General features: G+C 28.5%; 1 protein-coding gene and 1 long non-coding RNA gene across 2 annotated transcripts in view; one reads left to right on the top strand and one right to left on the bottom strand.

Moving 5' to 3' along the window:
• The window catches only part of LOC100207745 (RUS family member 1), a 32484-nt gene extending 13392 nt beyond the window's left edge, over window positions 1–19092 (top strand). The window contains exons 6-13 of the mRNA XM_065810197.1: window positions 4912–5013; window positions 5193–5263; window positions 15431–15615; window positions 15735–15792; window positions 17670–17722; window positions 17828–17925; window positions 18124–18172; window positions 18609–19092. Coding sequence (XP_065666269.1) covers window positions 4912–5013; window positions 5193–5263; window positions 15431–15615; window positions 15735–15792; window positions 17670–17722; window positions 17828–17925; window positions 18124–18172; window positions 18609–18775 — 783 coding nt within the window. The 3' untranslated portion in view covers window positions 18776–19092. The remainder of the gene's footprint in view (window positions 1–4911; window positions 5014–5192; window positions 5264–15430; window positions 15616–15734; window positions 15793–17669; window positions 17723–17827; window positions 17926–18123; window positions 18173–18608) is intronic.
• LOC136087430 (uncharacterized) lies at window positions 11660–12127 on the bottom strand. Its single transcript, XR_010641790.1, has 2 exons — window positions 12025–12127; window positions 11660–11756 (listed from the first exon to the last, which is right to left on the bottom strand). It is a non-coding gene; the product is annotated as an uncharacterized LOC136087430 (long non-coding RNA).
• Window positions 19093–19324: the final 232 nt, after the last annotated feature.

Genomic DNA, 19324 nt, shown 5'->3' with positions numbered 1-19324 from the left:
TTTTATAGTATTTGCTGTTGTTGGAGCGCATTGCAAAATTTTTTGCAAAGTTTGAGAAATGAATTTTTTTTTCTGAGCAATTTTAAGGATTTTTGGAAAATCCCAATTCTCAAAATTTTTTTTTCCAAGAGACATTTTTGCAGTTGTGCCAGCACATTAGTTATACCAATAATGGCAACTTTATTTCAAGTTATAAACAATAAATTATAATTTCTTATGTTATTTTTTTATTAGTTTTTAATAGTAATTCATTTTCAATAATTTTTAGAATTATTTTTAAACTTTAATTAGGCAAACTTTATCTGGAGAAGGGGATTTTTTCACTATTAAATTAGGAATTTTAGTTTTATGAGCATTAATTCCGAGGGCTGTATATATATATATATATATATATATATGTATATACATATACAACCCTCGGAATCAGGGTCGAATAACTGCCGATCTGAAAGTATTTGAGGACTGCAAATGCCGACCTCGTTTCTATGTTTTATGGTTTGACCTTTATATCAAATAATTTTTGCCGACCTCATTTTTCCTAATTCTGAGGGTTGTATATATATATATTGTTCCAATTGTTTTTATACATATATTATGCATGATTGTTCCGTCTGCAAACTTAATATATGCTAAAAACATGTTAACACTTACAGACATTTGTACGTAACGCTATACACATGGTGAAACTAAAAATAATGCATAGTTTTAGCAATCAGAATTTATCAAAAGATAGGCAAATCTAAAGTTGAATATTAGATGAGAAAATATGTTTTGTATTTTTTCAACCTTGTCGATTTTTTAAAATACAACAACTAAATACAAAAATTCAGAACAAAACAGTTTAAGCAATAAAAAGACTTGTCATTATTAGAAATTATTCTTGTATTACACACGATCTGTATAAAACGTTGTATAAGTGGATTTTTTACATTTGCACATAACATATTTTGTTTATTGTTATATTATGTTATATTAAATGCTATGCCATAAAGCTGCTATTTAAAGAACCTGCTTGAAAGGTGTTGATTAAATGCAAGCAGTATAAGAGTTTATTAAATGGTTTTTTTTCAATTACATGCATAAATTCGAAAGACTAGTGGTTTAACGCTCTGTCATCTGTGTTGTTTTGCAAGGGTTCAAATTGTTAAAATAAAATTTTTAAAAGTTTTTTCTAGCTCTTCGGGCTTTTTTTTTTTTTTTTTTGCCTCCATACCTGCACCTTCTGGAGTTGCAGAATTGTCTTATCAAATTTTTCTTTATTAAGTTTCAGACCATAGTTTTTTTTAAATTTCTCTTCCTTTCATTTGTATAGTAGATAATAATTTTATATGTTATGTATATAATATCTATAGAACTTCAAATATGCTTTATTTGTATTTTAAAAAATCAAAAAAGATTTTTTTTTTTAAAAAAAAAAAAAAAGAAAAGGTCCCAATGATAGGGTTCCAAACATGGCAATGCATTTCAAAAATTCTGCGAGCTAACCACTTTGGCTAAATTGGCGTAATGTCTTTTAAAAATTTAAAAACTATTTAGTAAACAAAACACTTTATAAAACAGCAAATAAGCTTTTTTAAAAATTCTCTCCCTTTTGTTTGTTATAGTGCATAATATCTTTGTATATGTTATGTGTATAATAGTTCCATGTCAATTAAGTACACGGGCAATTCAGTACAGGACAATTCAGTACGGGGGCAATTCAGTACGTGGGCAATTCAGTACACGTAGGTAATTCAGTACGCGGGCAATTCAGTATGTGGGCAATTCAGTACATGGACAATTCAGTACACGGGCAATTCAGTACACGGGCAATTCAGTACACGGGCAATTCAGTACACGGGCAATTCATTACATGCTTTTTTGTAAGAATTTTTTAAATTGACAAAAAGTTCACGGGAAACTTATCATTTTCATATTAGGAAAATTGTTAAAACCTTTAAATGTGGCAGACCTGAAAATGTGCAACCACCACCATTATTATCTAAGACACATCTTGCAAGAAGAAAATGTTTACAATTGTTAGATATCACCAAATTTCCTTAAATTTTTGCTGACATTCTGAGACTCCAGTTATCTGGTAACTGAGATATAACCTTAATGTCCTACCCATACATTCTGTTACACAGACACTCCCACATTTTCTTCCGGGGAGAAATTAGTGTGGGAAATAATAGCAATTCCTCTCCCACACTCTTTTTCCTGAATAAAAGGTTGCCTTCCTTTACTGCTGCTCAGGCAGAATTAAGCGTGGGAAAGAAAAGCAATTCCTCTCACACACTTTTTCCTGCCTGAATAAAAGGATGTCTTCCTTTACTGCTGCTCAAGCAGAATTAAGCAAGGGAAAAGAAAGCATTTCCTCTCCCACACTCTTTTCTGCTTGAGCAGCAGTAAGGGAAGAGGGTAAACTTTTTTTCTCCCACACTACACCCCTTCCAGTTTTACAGGCAAGTGATTTTTTTCTCACATACCTACTTCTATACTCTTCCTGTTAGTACAATGGAGAGATGACTTTGGTGAAACAGCCCACCTTCTGCTATAAAAGGAGGACTAAACTTTTAGTCAGTCTCATTCTTCTTACATATTTTGACCTGTCAAGTCTATCTAATTATGGTCCAAAGTTTAAAATTTAAATAAAAATGGCATTTTTAAAGTCAGAGAAGAACAAGGATGTTTAATAGCTTGATGGTCATGACTACCTGTTCCACAGGTCACATACCACTGGTGACATTAAAGTATGGCGTTGTCGAAAGTATGAAACTTGTCCTTCAAGAATGTCCACATCTGGAAATCAGATTGTAAAGCCTCCAACTGAGCACACTCATCTTGGTGACCCAATACAGTAAAAGGCTAGAACTGCCATAGCAAACTCAGACAGGAAGCTTCAACATCCCAGACATCTACAAGGAATATTGTGGTGCAACATCTTCAGGGGCAGTCTAATGATGTTCTTGCCAGACTACTGAAACGAACTGATGTTGAGAGAAATGTTAGGCGGATCAGACAATATGCGAAAACCATTTTGCCTTCTCCAAAATCAATGAACTTTGATATTCCCCCAAAATTTAATGACATTGTTTTATATGATTCTGGAAGGGCAGATCCACAGCAAATTCTTGCTATTGGTAGCAATCACTCGCTTCACTTTCTTGAAGGTGACACTTAGTTTGGGGATAGCACTTTTAAAGTGGTTCCAGAAATATTTTTTCAGCTCTATTGTCTTCATGCCAAAGTTGGAAACTCATATCCCCCCTGCAACTACTTCTTGCTGCCAAATAAAACTGGAGGAACCTATCACAGAATGGTCGTAGCGCTCAAAGGGCTTGTGCCAAATCTTAATCCACGCAAAATTCTTCTGGATTTTGAGCAAGCAGTTATCTCCAGCTTTCAAGATGAGTTTACAGCAGCAAATATTTATGGTTGTTTTTTCCACTTTTCTCAATCAATTATACAAAAGGTTGGAGAGCTTGGTTTAAAGAAAGAATTTGAGACAAATGGGAGTTCAATATTTTAATGAAATCACTAGCTTCCCTGTCATTTGTGCCACTTGCTGAGCTTAATGAAAGGTTTGAAGAATCAAATGGCTCCAATGTTTCCAGGCAATCCCCCAACAAATGACTTACTTTCTTATTTTGAGACTACTTATGTCAGAGGTCCAAGGGTAGGTGGGGTGTTTGGGAGTTCCAGATTCCCACCTGCAATTTGGAATCATTTAGCCTGTGCACCAAAAATGACTAACTGCTGCAAAGGATTTCATAATGCACTGCAGGCACTATTTATGTGTTCAATGGACTCATCTGGACACTTTTCAAGGGACATGGCAAATCATCGTTTAACTGCTCAGAATGCAGAAGTGCTAAATCTGGAGAACCAAAGAAACAAGTATGTGCAGTTGGCAGAGAGACTGGCAGCCAAAGTTGCTGGTTATCAAAATGATGGTGACAAGCTTCGCTACCTGAGAGCAATCAGCAATATGCAAGTCAGATAGATATGAAAGCAATCAGAAATAATAGCTAATCATGAATTTTATTAGAAAACATTTCAGAAAAGTAATCAGTTTATGCATAAGTCTGTAGAATAGTTATGTTTAAAGAGAAGATATATTAAGTTGTAGCTTCAGAAGGTTTATATTAAATTATGTGTTTCATTTAAGCCAAAGAAAATTAGATATTAATGAAGGGGATACATTTAAATGGTATCTCTACAGTAGGTCATATAGGTTTGGTTCTCTTTTGCACCAACTCTGCTCACTGTTCTTGAAGTTAGTTGTATATATCTTTAGGATAATATTGTAAAAGAGAATAGTCTTCAAAAAGTAGTAGTAATTAGTGAAAAGTTTTAATACTGAGAGTATTGCTAATTTGCTATCCTTTGTGCCTAATGTATTTTGAAAAACTATAACAAAGTAGAAAAAAAAAATACTATATATATACTGAACTGACCGTGTATTGAAAGCCATAACCAAAAACCTGTTTTTTGCTGACTTACAAAAGGAAAGGGGTCCAACTTGTTCTGATATAAGGCTATGAGGAGTGTGATGTGTGTGCATATGGGAATACTATTCCTCCTTGGTTTTTTTAAGAAAGCTCAATCTTTCTTTTTTCTATGGTAATTGAAAAAAATACTTGAAAACCTAAAATTAGGAGTGCAAAACATAGCAAAAAATTTGAAAGCATGTGGACTATTTTGCATGTTTTTAGCTAATATATAGCATGCGGTGGTTATCTTATATCAATATGTTTACTGAATTCATTTAAATGATATATATATATATATATATATATATATATATATATATATATATATATATATATATATATATATATATATATATATATATATATATAGATATATTTAATAATGTAGAAATAAATTTATGATTTAAAATTAGAAAACAGAATAAAATAATTTTAGTCTATAGTTGGTGTGGCTGGAGGAGCAACACGTGCTGCCTTAACACTTCATCAAGCACGCCGAAACAACATGGCTGATGTTTCAGCTAAAGATGGGAGTCAGGTGATTTTTTATAAAATAAAGTTATATACTTTTGTACCAAAAAATTCAAAAAGCAAGTTACCTTTTTTTTAAATGTTTTTTATGGAAAATCGAAAAAAACTTGTTCTAAGAATTTTATTAATCATTTATTTGAGGTTTTTTGTTTATTTGTAATTCATGTGAAATTATTTGTTTCACAGGAAACTCTAGTTAATTTGATGGCCTTATTTGCTGGTTTTTTAATCACTCCTTTAGTTGTGGATAATCTTTTGTAAGTGTATTTCATTTTTTTTCTGTTTAAAATAACTAGAAACATTTACTTTTTTAATTAATTTGAGTTAATATGTATAAACAACTTTGCTTTAAATCGAATAAAATAAAAGATTTAAATATTCAAATTAAGTTAAAGATTTAGTTTAAATCAGTCAAAATGTTTGTATATAGACTTTATTTTATTCACTTTCTTAAATTTTTTTTGTTGCATGATTGTCCTCCAAATGTGTTTTTTTATAGTTACTTTTTTAATAAAATCTGTTACTGACATGTTTTTCTAAATCTGTCTACATGTTTCTGCAAAAACTAAAAATTTAATATCTCCTTTTATACTATATCATGTTTATATCACTATTTTGTTTGTTTCAAATGGTTTTTTTATTTAAAAAGGAAACCTAAAGAAAAATACTAATTTAGTATTAAGTATTATGAAGGACAGGGAATGGACTTTGAGGCTGGGCCAAAGTTTTTTTTGTCTTGGGTAAATTAATGTTGATGATTTTTTTTTTGATTAATTAGGATAAAGATGTTTTATAAATACTAGCAGTAGGCAACCCGTAATACGAGTTTGAAGTAAATAAATTATTAATAATAACTTAATTTGTTTTCTCTAAATAAAATCTCTAAATATAAATTTTTTAATACTTTTTTAGTTCTGCTTACTTTTATTTTTCTTGGCTTCGTAGTTAAACAAAACTGTTAGCTTCATTAAAGATACAGTTAACCATTTATTTTGCAGCGTTCGGGCATTAAATGCGCAAACCACAACAAAATCGTTTTGTTAAAATATGACTTGAATTATATGCATAGATCATCCAAGTCTTATTTAAAAATTTTGAAAAATTGTTTAGGTTATATATCGGAAATATATTTTCCCTTTCCTTTCTCTTAATTTTGCTTTTAGTTGAGTAGTTACTAATTTTTTTTTAAACTTTTCTTTATTTTGCTTAGAGTGATGAGTTAAGCTTAAAAAATAAATATTTACAAAAATTATACCTTAACTTGTATCTTAATATAACTTATTAATATATAACTTGTAAACTTGTATGAAAAGAAATTGTTTTGGATATCCGGAAAAACTATAAGTTGAAAAATATATCCGCAATTCCAGATAAGGCTAATCCCTGTTTACTGCTCCTATAATATTAAAGCTTATTACTCAAGCTATCTTTTTTTTTAATAATCTAGCAGAAATTATAATAATTAAAAAAAAATAAAAAATACGGTAAACAAATATGTCGATTTACTTTATATTAACGTATATTAACATATATTTATTTCAGCATTCATCCAATCCAAATTTATACTAATGCAGAAAATATTTAGCGAAAAATGTCCGGAATATATTTTGCCTTGCGTTTGTCTTAACTTTGCGTTAAAATTATTAGTTATATTTAAAACTTTTTATTAATTTTTGTATAAGTCAGGTTGATAAAAAAAAAGCAATTGCTTTTATTCAACATTTTTGAAGTAATTGTTACGCTTTACGTTAATACAAATTTGAGCAAAATCGATAAATATTTCCACTTAAAGGTGAGCAATTAGTCTTAAAGCGTAGAATAAAAGCAATTGCTTTCCTTTATTCACCCGGCCTAATGAGCTAAAAAAGGCTATAAAAGAGGTGTTAAAACCATGTAAAACAGTTTTGAAAATTAAATATTTAAAATTGTGTAAAAATAAATGTATATACATGATAAATAGTTAAATATTTAACAAAAATATTTAAAAAAAATCTATATAAAACATATTTTTCTTAAAAAACAATTAACGTTAAAGGTTCTTTTTCCAAATGAGTTATAATAGCCGCCATCTCCAGGACCGAAGAGTCAAGCATAGCCTATTGTAAAAAAAACCATACTAAAATAAAAAAAATATTTATTATTGATAGAACGATTAAACATTAAAAAAGCTACGTGATTCCATGCTAGTAGGAAGTTATACAAAAATAAGTAAAAAGTAAAAAAATTAAAAAAGAACAAAATATTCGCAGCCTGACCCGGATATAAATTTTCTGTTATTTCACGCCATTTTGGGTTGCAAGTAAAAGTAATGAAAAGATCTGGTTTACTATACTTTTTAATAATTGCCATAGCATCTTCAAAGTTTTCTTTTAAAGCTCTCGGACTTCCTACATAAGATGATGGCAAAACAACTACTCGCCCTGGTCTAACATTACGTTCGTTTGCAATGTTGTTAACATGTTCATGTAAGGCATCATACTGCTCGCTTCACAGTTTATCTTGATTATTTCTGATAAAAGCAAGACGCTGGTCTTCAATTTTTACATATGCATCTACAGCATATTGTTGAAATAGTTTCTTGCCATAAAATAATGAACAGAAAAATTGCCGAACAGAAAGTCTATAATTGTAGAACAGAGATAATGTAACATGATTTCTAACCAGTGAGGCACGCCTAGGGTTATGCACTACTGATTATGCCAACCAGCATCACCTCTTGGGAAAAAAGAGAGGATAAATCATAGGATCTAAGTTGGCTGACATACTTGATACAATTTTTAAAGGATGACCTCTTGGGTAAAAAACAACTTCCCTGGAAGTTGGGGGAGCACCATCTTTGCCAACACATACAACTGCAACTTCATTGTGTGAAGGTAAATTATAGCGACGTTTATCAACCCCTTCAAGTAAAGACATTTTTACAACAGAAGCTCGGCAACCTTCTATAGCCGCTTGACGAATTTCTTCATCTTTTACTTCAGCCATGTTTTTAAATGCATGAGCAATTGGACATTGTTTAGTAATTATAGTTTGCAGTTGAAACATTAAATCACGTAAAAAAAGACCATTACCACGTTAATGCATTCTAAAATTTACTGCTGCAAGTGGATCATATATATATAGTTGAGAATATATTGGTGGAATACCTTGATCTGGCCTAAGATTACCTACACGATGATAAATCTGGCCACATATTTTAAAACATGGAGGCCCGTGATTTATTGGTTGAACTACAGTTGCTTTAAATGAAGGGAAAGAAAGACAGGCATTATAATTTCAAATATGTTTAAAAAAATTAACATTAGCATTACGATCTACATAACTGTAAAATAAATCCTGTAAAACTTGTGTAAAAGATGAAAGCGGAGGCAAAGCTACCTTTCCATTATGGCAACATAGAAAATGTGTTTCATCTGGAAATTTCTTAGCACCATAGTGCTGACAAATTTGATTCATTTCTCCTAAATAATTATAATCTGGAATAGCATTACTTCATGCTATAGAATTAAAAATAGACATCAGATGCGTATAAAGACAGGTATACAATACGACGCCTACTGAGTATCAAACTCGCATTTAAACACGTATAAAACACGATAACCAGAGAATATTCAATACAATTTTATTAACTAATATGAGTTCATAACATAATGATAATGACTAGCAGTAAGCAATCCGTAATACGGGTTATGAGTTATTAAACCATTGATAACGATAAAAACACATTAATAACTTGATATATTATCTAAAATATTAAATACAAATTTATCTATAAATTTTTTAACTTTGACTCCGTATCAACAACGTCATTGCTTATAGGTAACGACATAAAGACCGCATTAACATCAGTTGAGTTCTTTTTAAAATCTGTCACAACACAAGTACCAAAAAAGGAAAGTCAAGGAAAGCCTGCAAATACCTAAAAAAAAAATTACAATTTTTAATTACAAAAGTACTATTTGCATTTTATTGTTAGTAGAATTAGGATAATAATAACAGAAAATATATGAACCTGTCATTTCGAAAAGGGCACAAGCCCATTTACTAAAACTTTTCAAAATCAACAAAAATATGATTTTTATTAAAATAATGTCTAGGTTGCTAAAGAAATTAAACATAGAAGTAGATAAATAAAGAACGTATATAACTTATGTATTTTTTATTTTTTATAAAAAAAACAAATCATACAGAAATTTTTAATTCAAACTTATAAACTAACTGCTAAAAGTTTTGGACTTATGTCCTTTTCGAAATGACAGGTTCATATATTCTGTCTACAGAATGATTAAAAAAGATTATAAAAAGGCTAGACAATGTATACATTGTTACTATAGTAACGCTGGCAAATAACACCACAACTTAATAAGATATTTTATTAACTTAAATACTTGGACTAAAAAGATTTTATTTATTACAATATTTGAACAATCAAGGGACAATTATAGTTAAACAATTTGAGCAACTATATCATAAAATAGCAAGCAACTGGTAAAATATTTCTTATAAATGGTCATTATCATTTGTGGTATTAAGAATTACGTAAGAGCTCAGTAATTACATAAGTTTTATTAAATCTCCCACTCATCTTAGAGAGAGAGAGAAAGAAAGTGTTTCCAAAGCAGCATGTTAACAAATGTAAAAAAGCACGGAATAAATACTAGTAACTGGTTTTATTATGTTGCCAGTAAACAAAATTACTTTTACCTTGATTTAATTTAATTTCCAGCATTTCTTAATTAAGCTCCAGCTTCTCTCTAACTGTTGACTAATGATTAATAGAGTAAATTTCATATCATACTAAATTTACAAAAATTAAAACCATGTTTCAACAGTTAGCTAACTAATCAAAAAATGACAAAGGATAGACAAACTAAAAAAAAAAAATGAAAAAAAAGAACACAATTATAATTAATAATTAATTAATAAATTATTAAAAAAAAAAAAATTATTTAGATTTAAAAGTGTTAATTGTTACTATAAATAGTTAAACTCATACTTTGCTTTGTTCTGAAGTGTCTAAAGTAAAATCAAATTAACAGACATTAACACTGCTTGACACTGAATTCTGTCAAGTAAGTTTTCTGCACTTCGAGTTACATTTCTTACATTTCAACAACGATTAATTTCATCCTGCCTAGATCTCTTTTTTTCATTTGACAACTATTTTAAAGTTGCCTATTAGCATTTTACATTAATAACTTTGTTGAGCTTAATAATATCTATTTCAATTTCACTTTTATCATATTACCAGTAATCTTACTATTGTTACAATTGAATAAATGAACTTAAAAGAATCTTACAAATTGTGATCTTCTAATCAAAGACTTTATTTAAACTTAAGATTTATTGAAATCCATATCTTTTTATTCGTTTACATACATAAGTCGTTTATCAAAAATATTAAACAATATTTATTTACATCAATTATTTTTAATTTAACAAAGAATCTACAATGCACAAAATTATTTTTACCTTAATGAACAAAAATAATAAATGCACAATCTTGTATAAAATATTGAAGCAATGTCAGTCAGTATATTTTACTCTAAAGTAATTATATATATATATATATATATATATATATATATATATATATATATATATATATATATATATATATATATACTGAAATATAGGCAGATTTAAGTTTATAAACTTTAGTGTCAATTACAGGCAGTTTTTCATGTTAAATACACAAAATATATATCTAATATAATATATATCAAATCTTCTATATATATAAAGGGCAATGTGTGTGTGTGTGTTTGTTCTCTATAGAAATCCAAATCGCTGGACCGATCTCGATGAAATTTGGCATGGGGGTAGTCCTCGAGGGGGAGAAGGTTCTTAGCTGGGTTTTGACCCTGTACCCTGACCCCCGGGGTCAAGGGGGCTAAAAATTGAGCCCCCCTGACCCCGGGATCAGGGAGGCCAATTTTTTGGGCCGATTTTTGGGCCGATTTTTGTGTACAGATATCAGGTAAGCCAGTTTAAATATTGGCCCGGGCAACGCCGGGTAACTCCAGCTATATATATAAAGGGCAATGTGTGTTTGTGTGTGTGTTTGTTTGTTCTCTATAGAAATCCTAACCGCCGGACCGATCTCGATGAAATTTGGCATGGGGGTAGTCCTCGAGGAGGAGAAGGTTCTTAGCTGGGTTTTGACCCTGTACCCCGATCCCCGGGGTCAAGGGGGCTAAAAAATGAGCCCCCCTGACCCTGGGGTCAGGGGGGCCGATTTTTGGGCCCATTTTTGTGTACAGATATCAGGTAAGCCAGTTTAAATATTGGCCCAGGCAACGCCGGGTAACTCCAGCTATATATATAAAGGGCAATGTGTGTTTGTGTGTGTGTTTGTTTGTTCTCTATAGAAATCCTAACCGCTGGACCGATCTCGATGAAATTTGGCATGGGGGTAGTCCTCGAGGAGGAGAAGGTTCTTAGCTGGGTTTTGACCCCGTACCCCGACCCCCGGGGTCAGGGGCCCAAAAATAGGCCCCCCTAACCCCGGGGTCAGGGGGCCCATTTTTTGGGCCCATTTTTGTGTACAGATATCAGGTAAGCCAGTTTAAATATTGGCCCGGGCAACGCCGGGTAACTCATGCTAGTATAAAATAAATCCAATATAAAATAAAACAAATCAGTAAACTTACTCAAACCAGTATCACTTACACCGTGTGAAGTAACTAAAAAACACTTCAGTTCTTTTCAATCACTCTAAAAAATAACTTTCAGCTCTTTCCAATAGCACTTAAAAATAAAACAAAACTTGCTTAGCTGAGTTGCCTAGTTTATAAGATTCTGAAAACAGATAAGTAAAAAACCAAGAACAAACAAACATTTTTTAGAACTACTATATTTAAACAAATTAAATAAAACAAAGAATAACGCCAATTCTCCTTAAAAGCTAAAAAAAATTTTCAGCTCAAATTTGCTTGCAGACCTTGCTTGTAAAATAAAATGTGAATAAGAAACACATTTAGAAAAGCCTAGAAAAAATTCATAAAAATTTACATACATTTGTTCTTTTATATCGCATAAATCCATGATATGATAAATCTGAAATGAAAAAATGTAATTGATAAGTAAATACAAAGAAAAAAATCAAATATGAATCGAAAATCAATATATCTGATAGAGATAAGATGTCATGATAAGAGAGTAGTAGTTGTTAAATATTGTTATTTCATGTTAGCTTTTAGAAAACAAATCATGTTTTTACTTCATGGTTCTAAAAATTCAAATTGAGATATAAACAAAATGTATATATGGCAAAATGATTTTTCTTGAGTGGCTTTTAGTGAATGATTAAAAGCAGTGAGTTTCAATAATAAAACCACTTATAACTTTTAACAATGGACACCAACATTAAGGTAAGCCAAATGTAACAACATTAGTAACATAAATAACAACTTTACGCAAAATCTTGCTCAACACGTTTGCCAAGTCGCACACTTTGAAAACATGAAAACAACATAATATAAACATACATAATAACTATAAAACACAATACATTTATTCAACTTTATATAACATATACAAAAACCTCATATTATATTTATATTCACAATAGGTACATTTTATACTATTTTAATGACACATTTATAAAACAATTACATAACACATATTACCACATACATATATTTATCAAAAACTTTTTAATTATGAACATAATATATACATATATGCAAATTATAAACATATATAACTTGAATTGCGCGAACAAAAAATTTAAAAATAACATGAAAAAATCTAAAAAGATTCATATATATGAATATATATATGTAAAAACATATATCTCGTAATAAAATATCAAATTATAATTATATTTAATTTAACACACAAGGTATGACACTGCGGCGACTCCAAGGATATATATACATATATATGTATATATATATATATTGAACTATTTATTAGTGAAAACATATGAAAACCAAAATTTTTTTTATAATATATAGCATATTTTATAAATAAACCTCTACAATTTCTTTTGTACAACAACTTGATTATGATTAATAGCAACTCTGTAAACATGAATTTTCTAATAATCTAAATCTTAATAAATTATAAACAATTAAACTTAAATAAAATTTTACGAAAATGATTAATGATATATTAAATATAGAAAAACAAACATATAATAACACAATTATATCCCAAACCACAGTTCATTCATGCAAGAGAAATTATTATACCTTTATTAAAAAGCCAGAAACATTTTTTTCAAAGAGCAAAGGTTTTAACAATACTATAGAAAAATTTTATTTATAACAAAATGTTGTCCTGGCTTTTATCCCAATTATCAAAAGCATGTGAAAGCATGAAACTACCCATAAATATCTTCTAACGCTAGACTCCATCTAAGAATTATATTAATCTATATTTTCAATATTACCATCTATAACACGAAGCTTTAAATTTAAAAGTACAATTTTAAAAAAAAGAAAAAGATTAAGACTTTTCTTGGTTAAGAAAAGTCTAGAAACTACTTAAAAACTAAGCAATAGTGTATTTTACAGAATACAGAAACATAACTAATAACAAACAATAGGCGTAACTATGCGCACTAATAATAATAATATTCACTGTGCTATTTATATTAAGAAACAAAATCAGTGAGTTCTAGTAATGAAACTACCTATTAATCATTTTTAACAACAGACACTAACATAAAGATAAGCCAAAGGTAACAACATTGCACAAAAAATTATCAAAAGTAATGTTATGCATTTTCAGAATAGTTATATTGAAGGCTAGACAACACTTAGACCTAAAGCAGTAACACCGCTTGACTGGTAAGGTTGACGAATTTTGCTCTAGATCTATATCTCAAATATATTGTGTTTTATAGTTATACTAACTACAAAAACACAGTATTTTTTTTAATGTTATATAATATATAAAAACACCTCATTTAACAATCATGTACACATTAGATAAAATACATTTCATTCTATTATAAAAACACATTTATATAAACACATTTATAAAACAACTATATAATATATATCACCACATACACATATTTATCAAAAACTTTTTAACTTTGAGCATAATATAAACATATATGCAAACCTTTAACAACTATAAAACAACATTTATTAGCATCAATTATTTTTAATATAACAAAGAATGCAGACTACAATTCACAACATTGTAATGAAAAAGATGAAACCATTTAAGAACAAAATTAAAATTTTCTAATAAATACATATTCAGATACCTTAAAATGAACACAACATTCTTTTGACAAATTCCAGAAGAATTTTTTTAAATTTTTCTGTTCCTTATTATTTTTCCTAAGAATATAAAATATACATATAGATATAGAGAAATATAAAATAGATTGAAACAAACGCAAACTTATGTACATAAACTTACATGACCACAAAAAACAGTCTTTTTTTATTTAACTTTTCATATTAAATACATAAATAAAATTTTATTCTCATTATTCTTTCTACAAAAAATAATCTTAATCTATAAATAAGAAAATGAACTTACTAAAAAAGTCATCAGCTCCTCTTAACTGCTCTAGAAAATAAAACAATACTTGCTTAAAATGTTCTAAAAAGACTAACGACAAAACTGAAACAGTTTACTAATAAAGAAACATTGTACTAAAAAAACTATTTTACCAGTCATTTTAGTTTTAACTTCTTCTAAAAAATGAACTCAGGCTATAAAAATTAGAAAAATAAAAACAACAAACAAACGATTATTTAAATTTTTATTTTAAGCAATGAACAATATCAATTCTTCTTGAAAATAAAAGTATATCAGCTCTAATTTGCTTCTTGACCTTACTCGTAAGACCGCATGGAACATATAAACGCGCATAATAAGTCAAGAAACTACTTAAAAACTAAGAAATAGTGTATTTTACAGAATACAGAACCTTAATTAACAAAACGAACATTAGGCGTAACTATGCGCACTATTCATTAGCGTATTAATATTTAGAAATAAATTTAAAAAGGAGGAAAGAATCACATACACATACACTCATATATTTATATTAGTGATGTTAAAGGCACATTTAGATTAGCAATCTGACATCATGCTAGTTTAGGAGCTGTGAGGGCTTCAGTACATACATTGACTTATTTATGAAGAACATGCAAAGGAGTTGCTGCTACCTTAATTCGGGTTTTGGGTTAGGGAAGCAATAAGTTTTTTTTATAGTTTTTTTTTTTTTTACAAACATATATATATATATATATATATATATATATATATATATATATATATATATATATATATATATATATATATATATATATACTGGTTGAACATTAATAAAAATCAATGTATATATATATGTATATATATATATATATATATATATATATATATATATATATATATATACATGTACACACATTCTCTGACTATATCTAACTAAATTTATTTGATTAAAGCCTTACATGGTACTTCTTCTTGGTTTTTACATTTTTACACTTGTATGCAAACTATCAAGCTGTTTCTACAGTTGTAATGGAAACAATTAATCTTCCAAGATTGCATATCTTGGTAAAGCATTACTTTATTTATGGAAAAGTTTTAACCCCAAAGGAAGTAAACAAGGTTGATCCTGTTTTACGAAGTAATTGTTGTTAACCTATTAAAAGTTTTTGTTTTGTTATATACTTACCAAGTTGTAAGATTATTTTTAAAATTATTTTTAAAAGTATAATATTTGTTTTTCATTATTTCTATATTCAGGACCTGGTTTTAAATGCAGTGTACATCTTGGATGTCAATATGCTGATGTTTTAAAATGGTGAGTTTATATTTTAAAAGTAATTAGACATTGTGCATTTTACTATATATATTTTTTGAATTAACCAATATAAATATTTGAGTAATTTTCATTAAATAGATATCAGCTGCTCTGTTATTTCAAATGTTTATAAGAATATAGATTAGCTAGTCCCATAATTTTTTTTTGACAACCAATTTTTATGCGGAATGGCGTAGAGGTCATATTTATATGAAAAAAAAATTTATTTTTTCTTGTTAGAAGTATTTGCGCCGATTGTTCAAAGTTAAGCTTTTTGTGATTTTTTTTACTAAATTTAGAGCAATTTCCAAGCATTAATGCGAATAGATTCTGATGTCGAATCCAGTTAATTTTTTCAACAATATTTTCTTAATGTGTTTCTGCACAAAAAAAAACCACTGTGCTTTTCAATTTAAGAAATATATAGTACCTATCTTTCGCTGATTACGATAGATAAATTAAAACTTTGACTATTATTAAGTGACTTTTTGTTGATCTTAAAAGTCATTTCCAGTCTTGTGACAAACTTTATTATTTTCACCTCATTTTGGTATCACATGATGTTTTTACTGTTTGGGGTCTTGGATCGAACAAATCTAAATCCAAAATGGTTACCTTAAAAGATTGGCTAAAGCTCTTTTGATTTTTTGTTGTAAACTAAACTAGATCAAAATGTATAAATGTATTTTAAGTTGTTTTGAGTTATTGACTCTTAGCCATAAGTAATGGGGCAGTCGTTGTAACTAGCTCCTTGAATCCAGTCTCCTTCTTTTTTAATGTTTTTTTTACAAGAACTCTTTATATGAATTAGCCAATAAAGCTTCTCCAAGATCATCGCACGCTCTTCATTATCTTGAATAAATTGTACTGTAGAACATTTTTTTATTTTTTCAAACCATAACCTAGAATATTAAAAATTAACCAGTAGTCTGGTGAAATACACAATGCAAGGCCTAGTGATTGATCTTTATCAACAAACTGCTTTCAAAAGGCTTTCAGCTTTGATTTATCCTATTTTATAATATGAAACTAAATCAATTTTGGGACCTCCCTTAGGGTTAAATACAGAACTTTTACCATTTCTATATAGTGATCTCTTTCAAAAGATGCTAACTTCAGCACCACGGTAAATGGATCTAAACACCTTGTATGGTTTTACCATGATTTGAGTATCATCTCTACAGCAGGCTCATTAAATATACATTTGCCAATCGTCTCGTTGATCTTAAAAGTATAAATTAAAAATAATGCCACGTAGTTAAAATAAGCTTTAAAATGACATCATTGCTGTAAAACAAAACTATCCTAAGTCCAAAATAAAAAATAAAAAAATTTCATTAAGAAAACAATACCTTGGGAACATTTTATGACACTTCGTGTATTAAAACTTGCTCATGAGGGTCAAAATAGAATGGGCTAATATAGATTCTTTAAAAATTAAAGAAATATGACGGAGTAAAAATAAAACTAAACATTTTGAGAGATGATTTTAAATCACCATGTGAGAAGTGATTTTAAATCACTATGTGAGAAATTTTAAATCGCTTTATGAGAGATTTTAAATCATCATGAGAGTTTTAAAGTCACCGTGTAAGAGTTTTAAAATAACCATGTGAGAGATTTAAACTTTAAAATATATGAAATTTATGACTTGAAATTTTTTTTTCTAATTTAAAAATTGTTTTTTCAAAATTCACATTTCATTCATTAAGTTTTATCTAGTTATTTATAATTGTTGTTATTCATATAATGCTTTAGGGAGACTTCTTTGTAAAAAAAAACTGCATATTAGATAAAATCTTTTCAAGATATATGATAAATGTGTTTTTTTATGATTTTATTTTATTTTGGATGAAACTAAATCATTTGTTTGTTAGTGACGAAATACTTGATCTGCCTGGATTTAGTTTGGGGTATAACAGTAAAACCTGTAAGTAATATATAACAGTAAAACTTGTAAGTAATAAGGTTGTTTCTATTTTTTGATATAATATTGAACTCTTCTATTAAAGACTTTTAAATCATTTCTATTCAGCCACGATACATGTTTCGCTATATAAAGATACATCAGAGCATGAAGTTTTGCAAAGCTCATTCCTTGCTATGCTTGTGGATTTGTCATTGAACAAAAATGTAAACTTTTTTTTTTTAGCAATATTATATGCTGTAGTTAATAGTTTGACGTTATTTTATAGTATAATATACAATATATTTATTATATAGTAAAATTAATATTATTATAAATAAAATATTATAAAAAAAGATCGTATATAATATAAATATATAAAACAATACACTTTAACATGTAAAATAATCATAAAACGTTTTTAGATAAACACATCGGATACCAAAAGTGAGAATTTGTATCTTTATTTATGGGGTATATATTTTATTATTGATTTTTATTTAATTTTTAAAGCTTTAATGTTTTCTGAAAATTTGTTAAGCTCTGGGTTAATGCATTAATGATGCCCTCAGAAAACTTGGCAATTTTAAGTCTTTCTCCTTTCCTTCGTTTGTTCGTCAAAGTATAAGGTCTAAAGAGAAGCCGTTTCATTGACGTTTTATCGGTGTAAAAAAGTGGAAATATTTCATGTATTTGTTTTTTACCATCTATACTCCATTTTCGCGCAGAATATTTTCTTATTTTACACTAACGAAACATTAATAAGATGTTTTCCTCTTTGACCTTCATAACTCCGAGTTTACCATTTAATATTAAAAAAATTTTATTTGTTGTTGTTATTGTTATTTACTAAACTCGTTTTGAAGTTTAAATAAATCTCTTATAATTGTAGCGTAAAATTTATTTTCAGAAAACACCATTGCCACTAAGTGTTATAATCGCGTGGAAATGGAAAGAATTCTTAAAAACTTTTTTCCAACATTCATTAATGATCTAAAAGTGGCAGGTTGGGATTTATCCAGATGTCATTTAGGAGTCGATGAATGGAGGGTTGTATTTGCTGATAAAACACAATGATTTTTTTTACGAATTTGGTACTCAGTAGTTTGTCATCGATGTCGTGAATTATTATATTATACAAATCTAATAAGTTTTATAACAATGCTGATGGTTTTTAACAATCCTGAAATTTTCGGATTGATCCGACGATGCAGAGAATAAGCAATTTGGGCATAAGACAAAAAATAGTTCCTTTAATAGTTTCCACATAATTTTATTTATTCATTTTTGAGAGTAAAATACCGTGAGTTCATAAGCGAATTACTATTAAAAGTGTTTTTTTAACAGCAAAACTTGTCACCACCTTATCAAGAAGTAGTTTGAACGCTGAAGTTACGTGTTGTTTTTTCTTTCTAAGAACGTATTTGCACGTGTGTGTGTGTGTGTGTGTGTGTGTGTCTATATATATATATATATATATATATATATATATATATATATATATATATATATATATATATATATATATATATTTGTTGAAATAAAATGAGGTAAAAAAAAAATTCCCTGAAAAAAAAAATCAGAAAAGGACGTCATGTTAAAGAATTTTTAAATTTTTTTTTTAAT

This window comes from Hydra vulgaris, chromosome 11 (genome assembly GCF_038396675.1).
Source record: "Hydra vulgaris chromosome 11, alternate assembly HydraT2T_AEP".
In the NCBI taxonomy this organism is placed as follows: Eukaryota; Metazoa; Cnidaria; class Hydrozoa; order Anthoathecata; family Hydridae; genus Hydra; species Hydra vulgaris.
The sequence above is the reverse complement of the archived record's forward strand: the minus strand, read 5'-3'. Positions and strand labels throughout refer to the sequence as shown.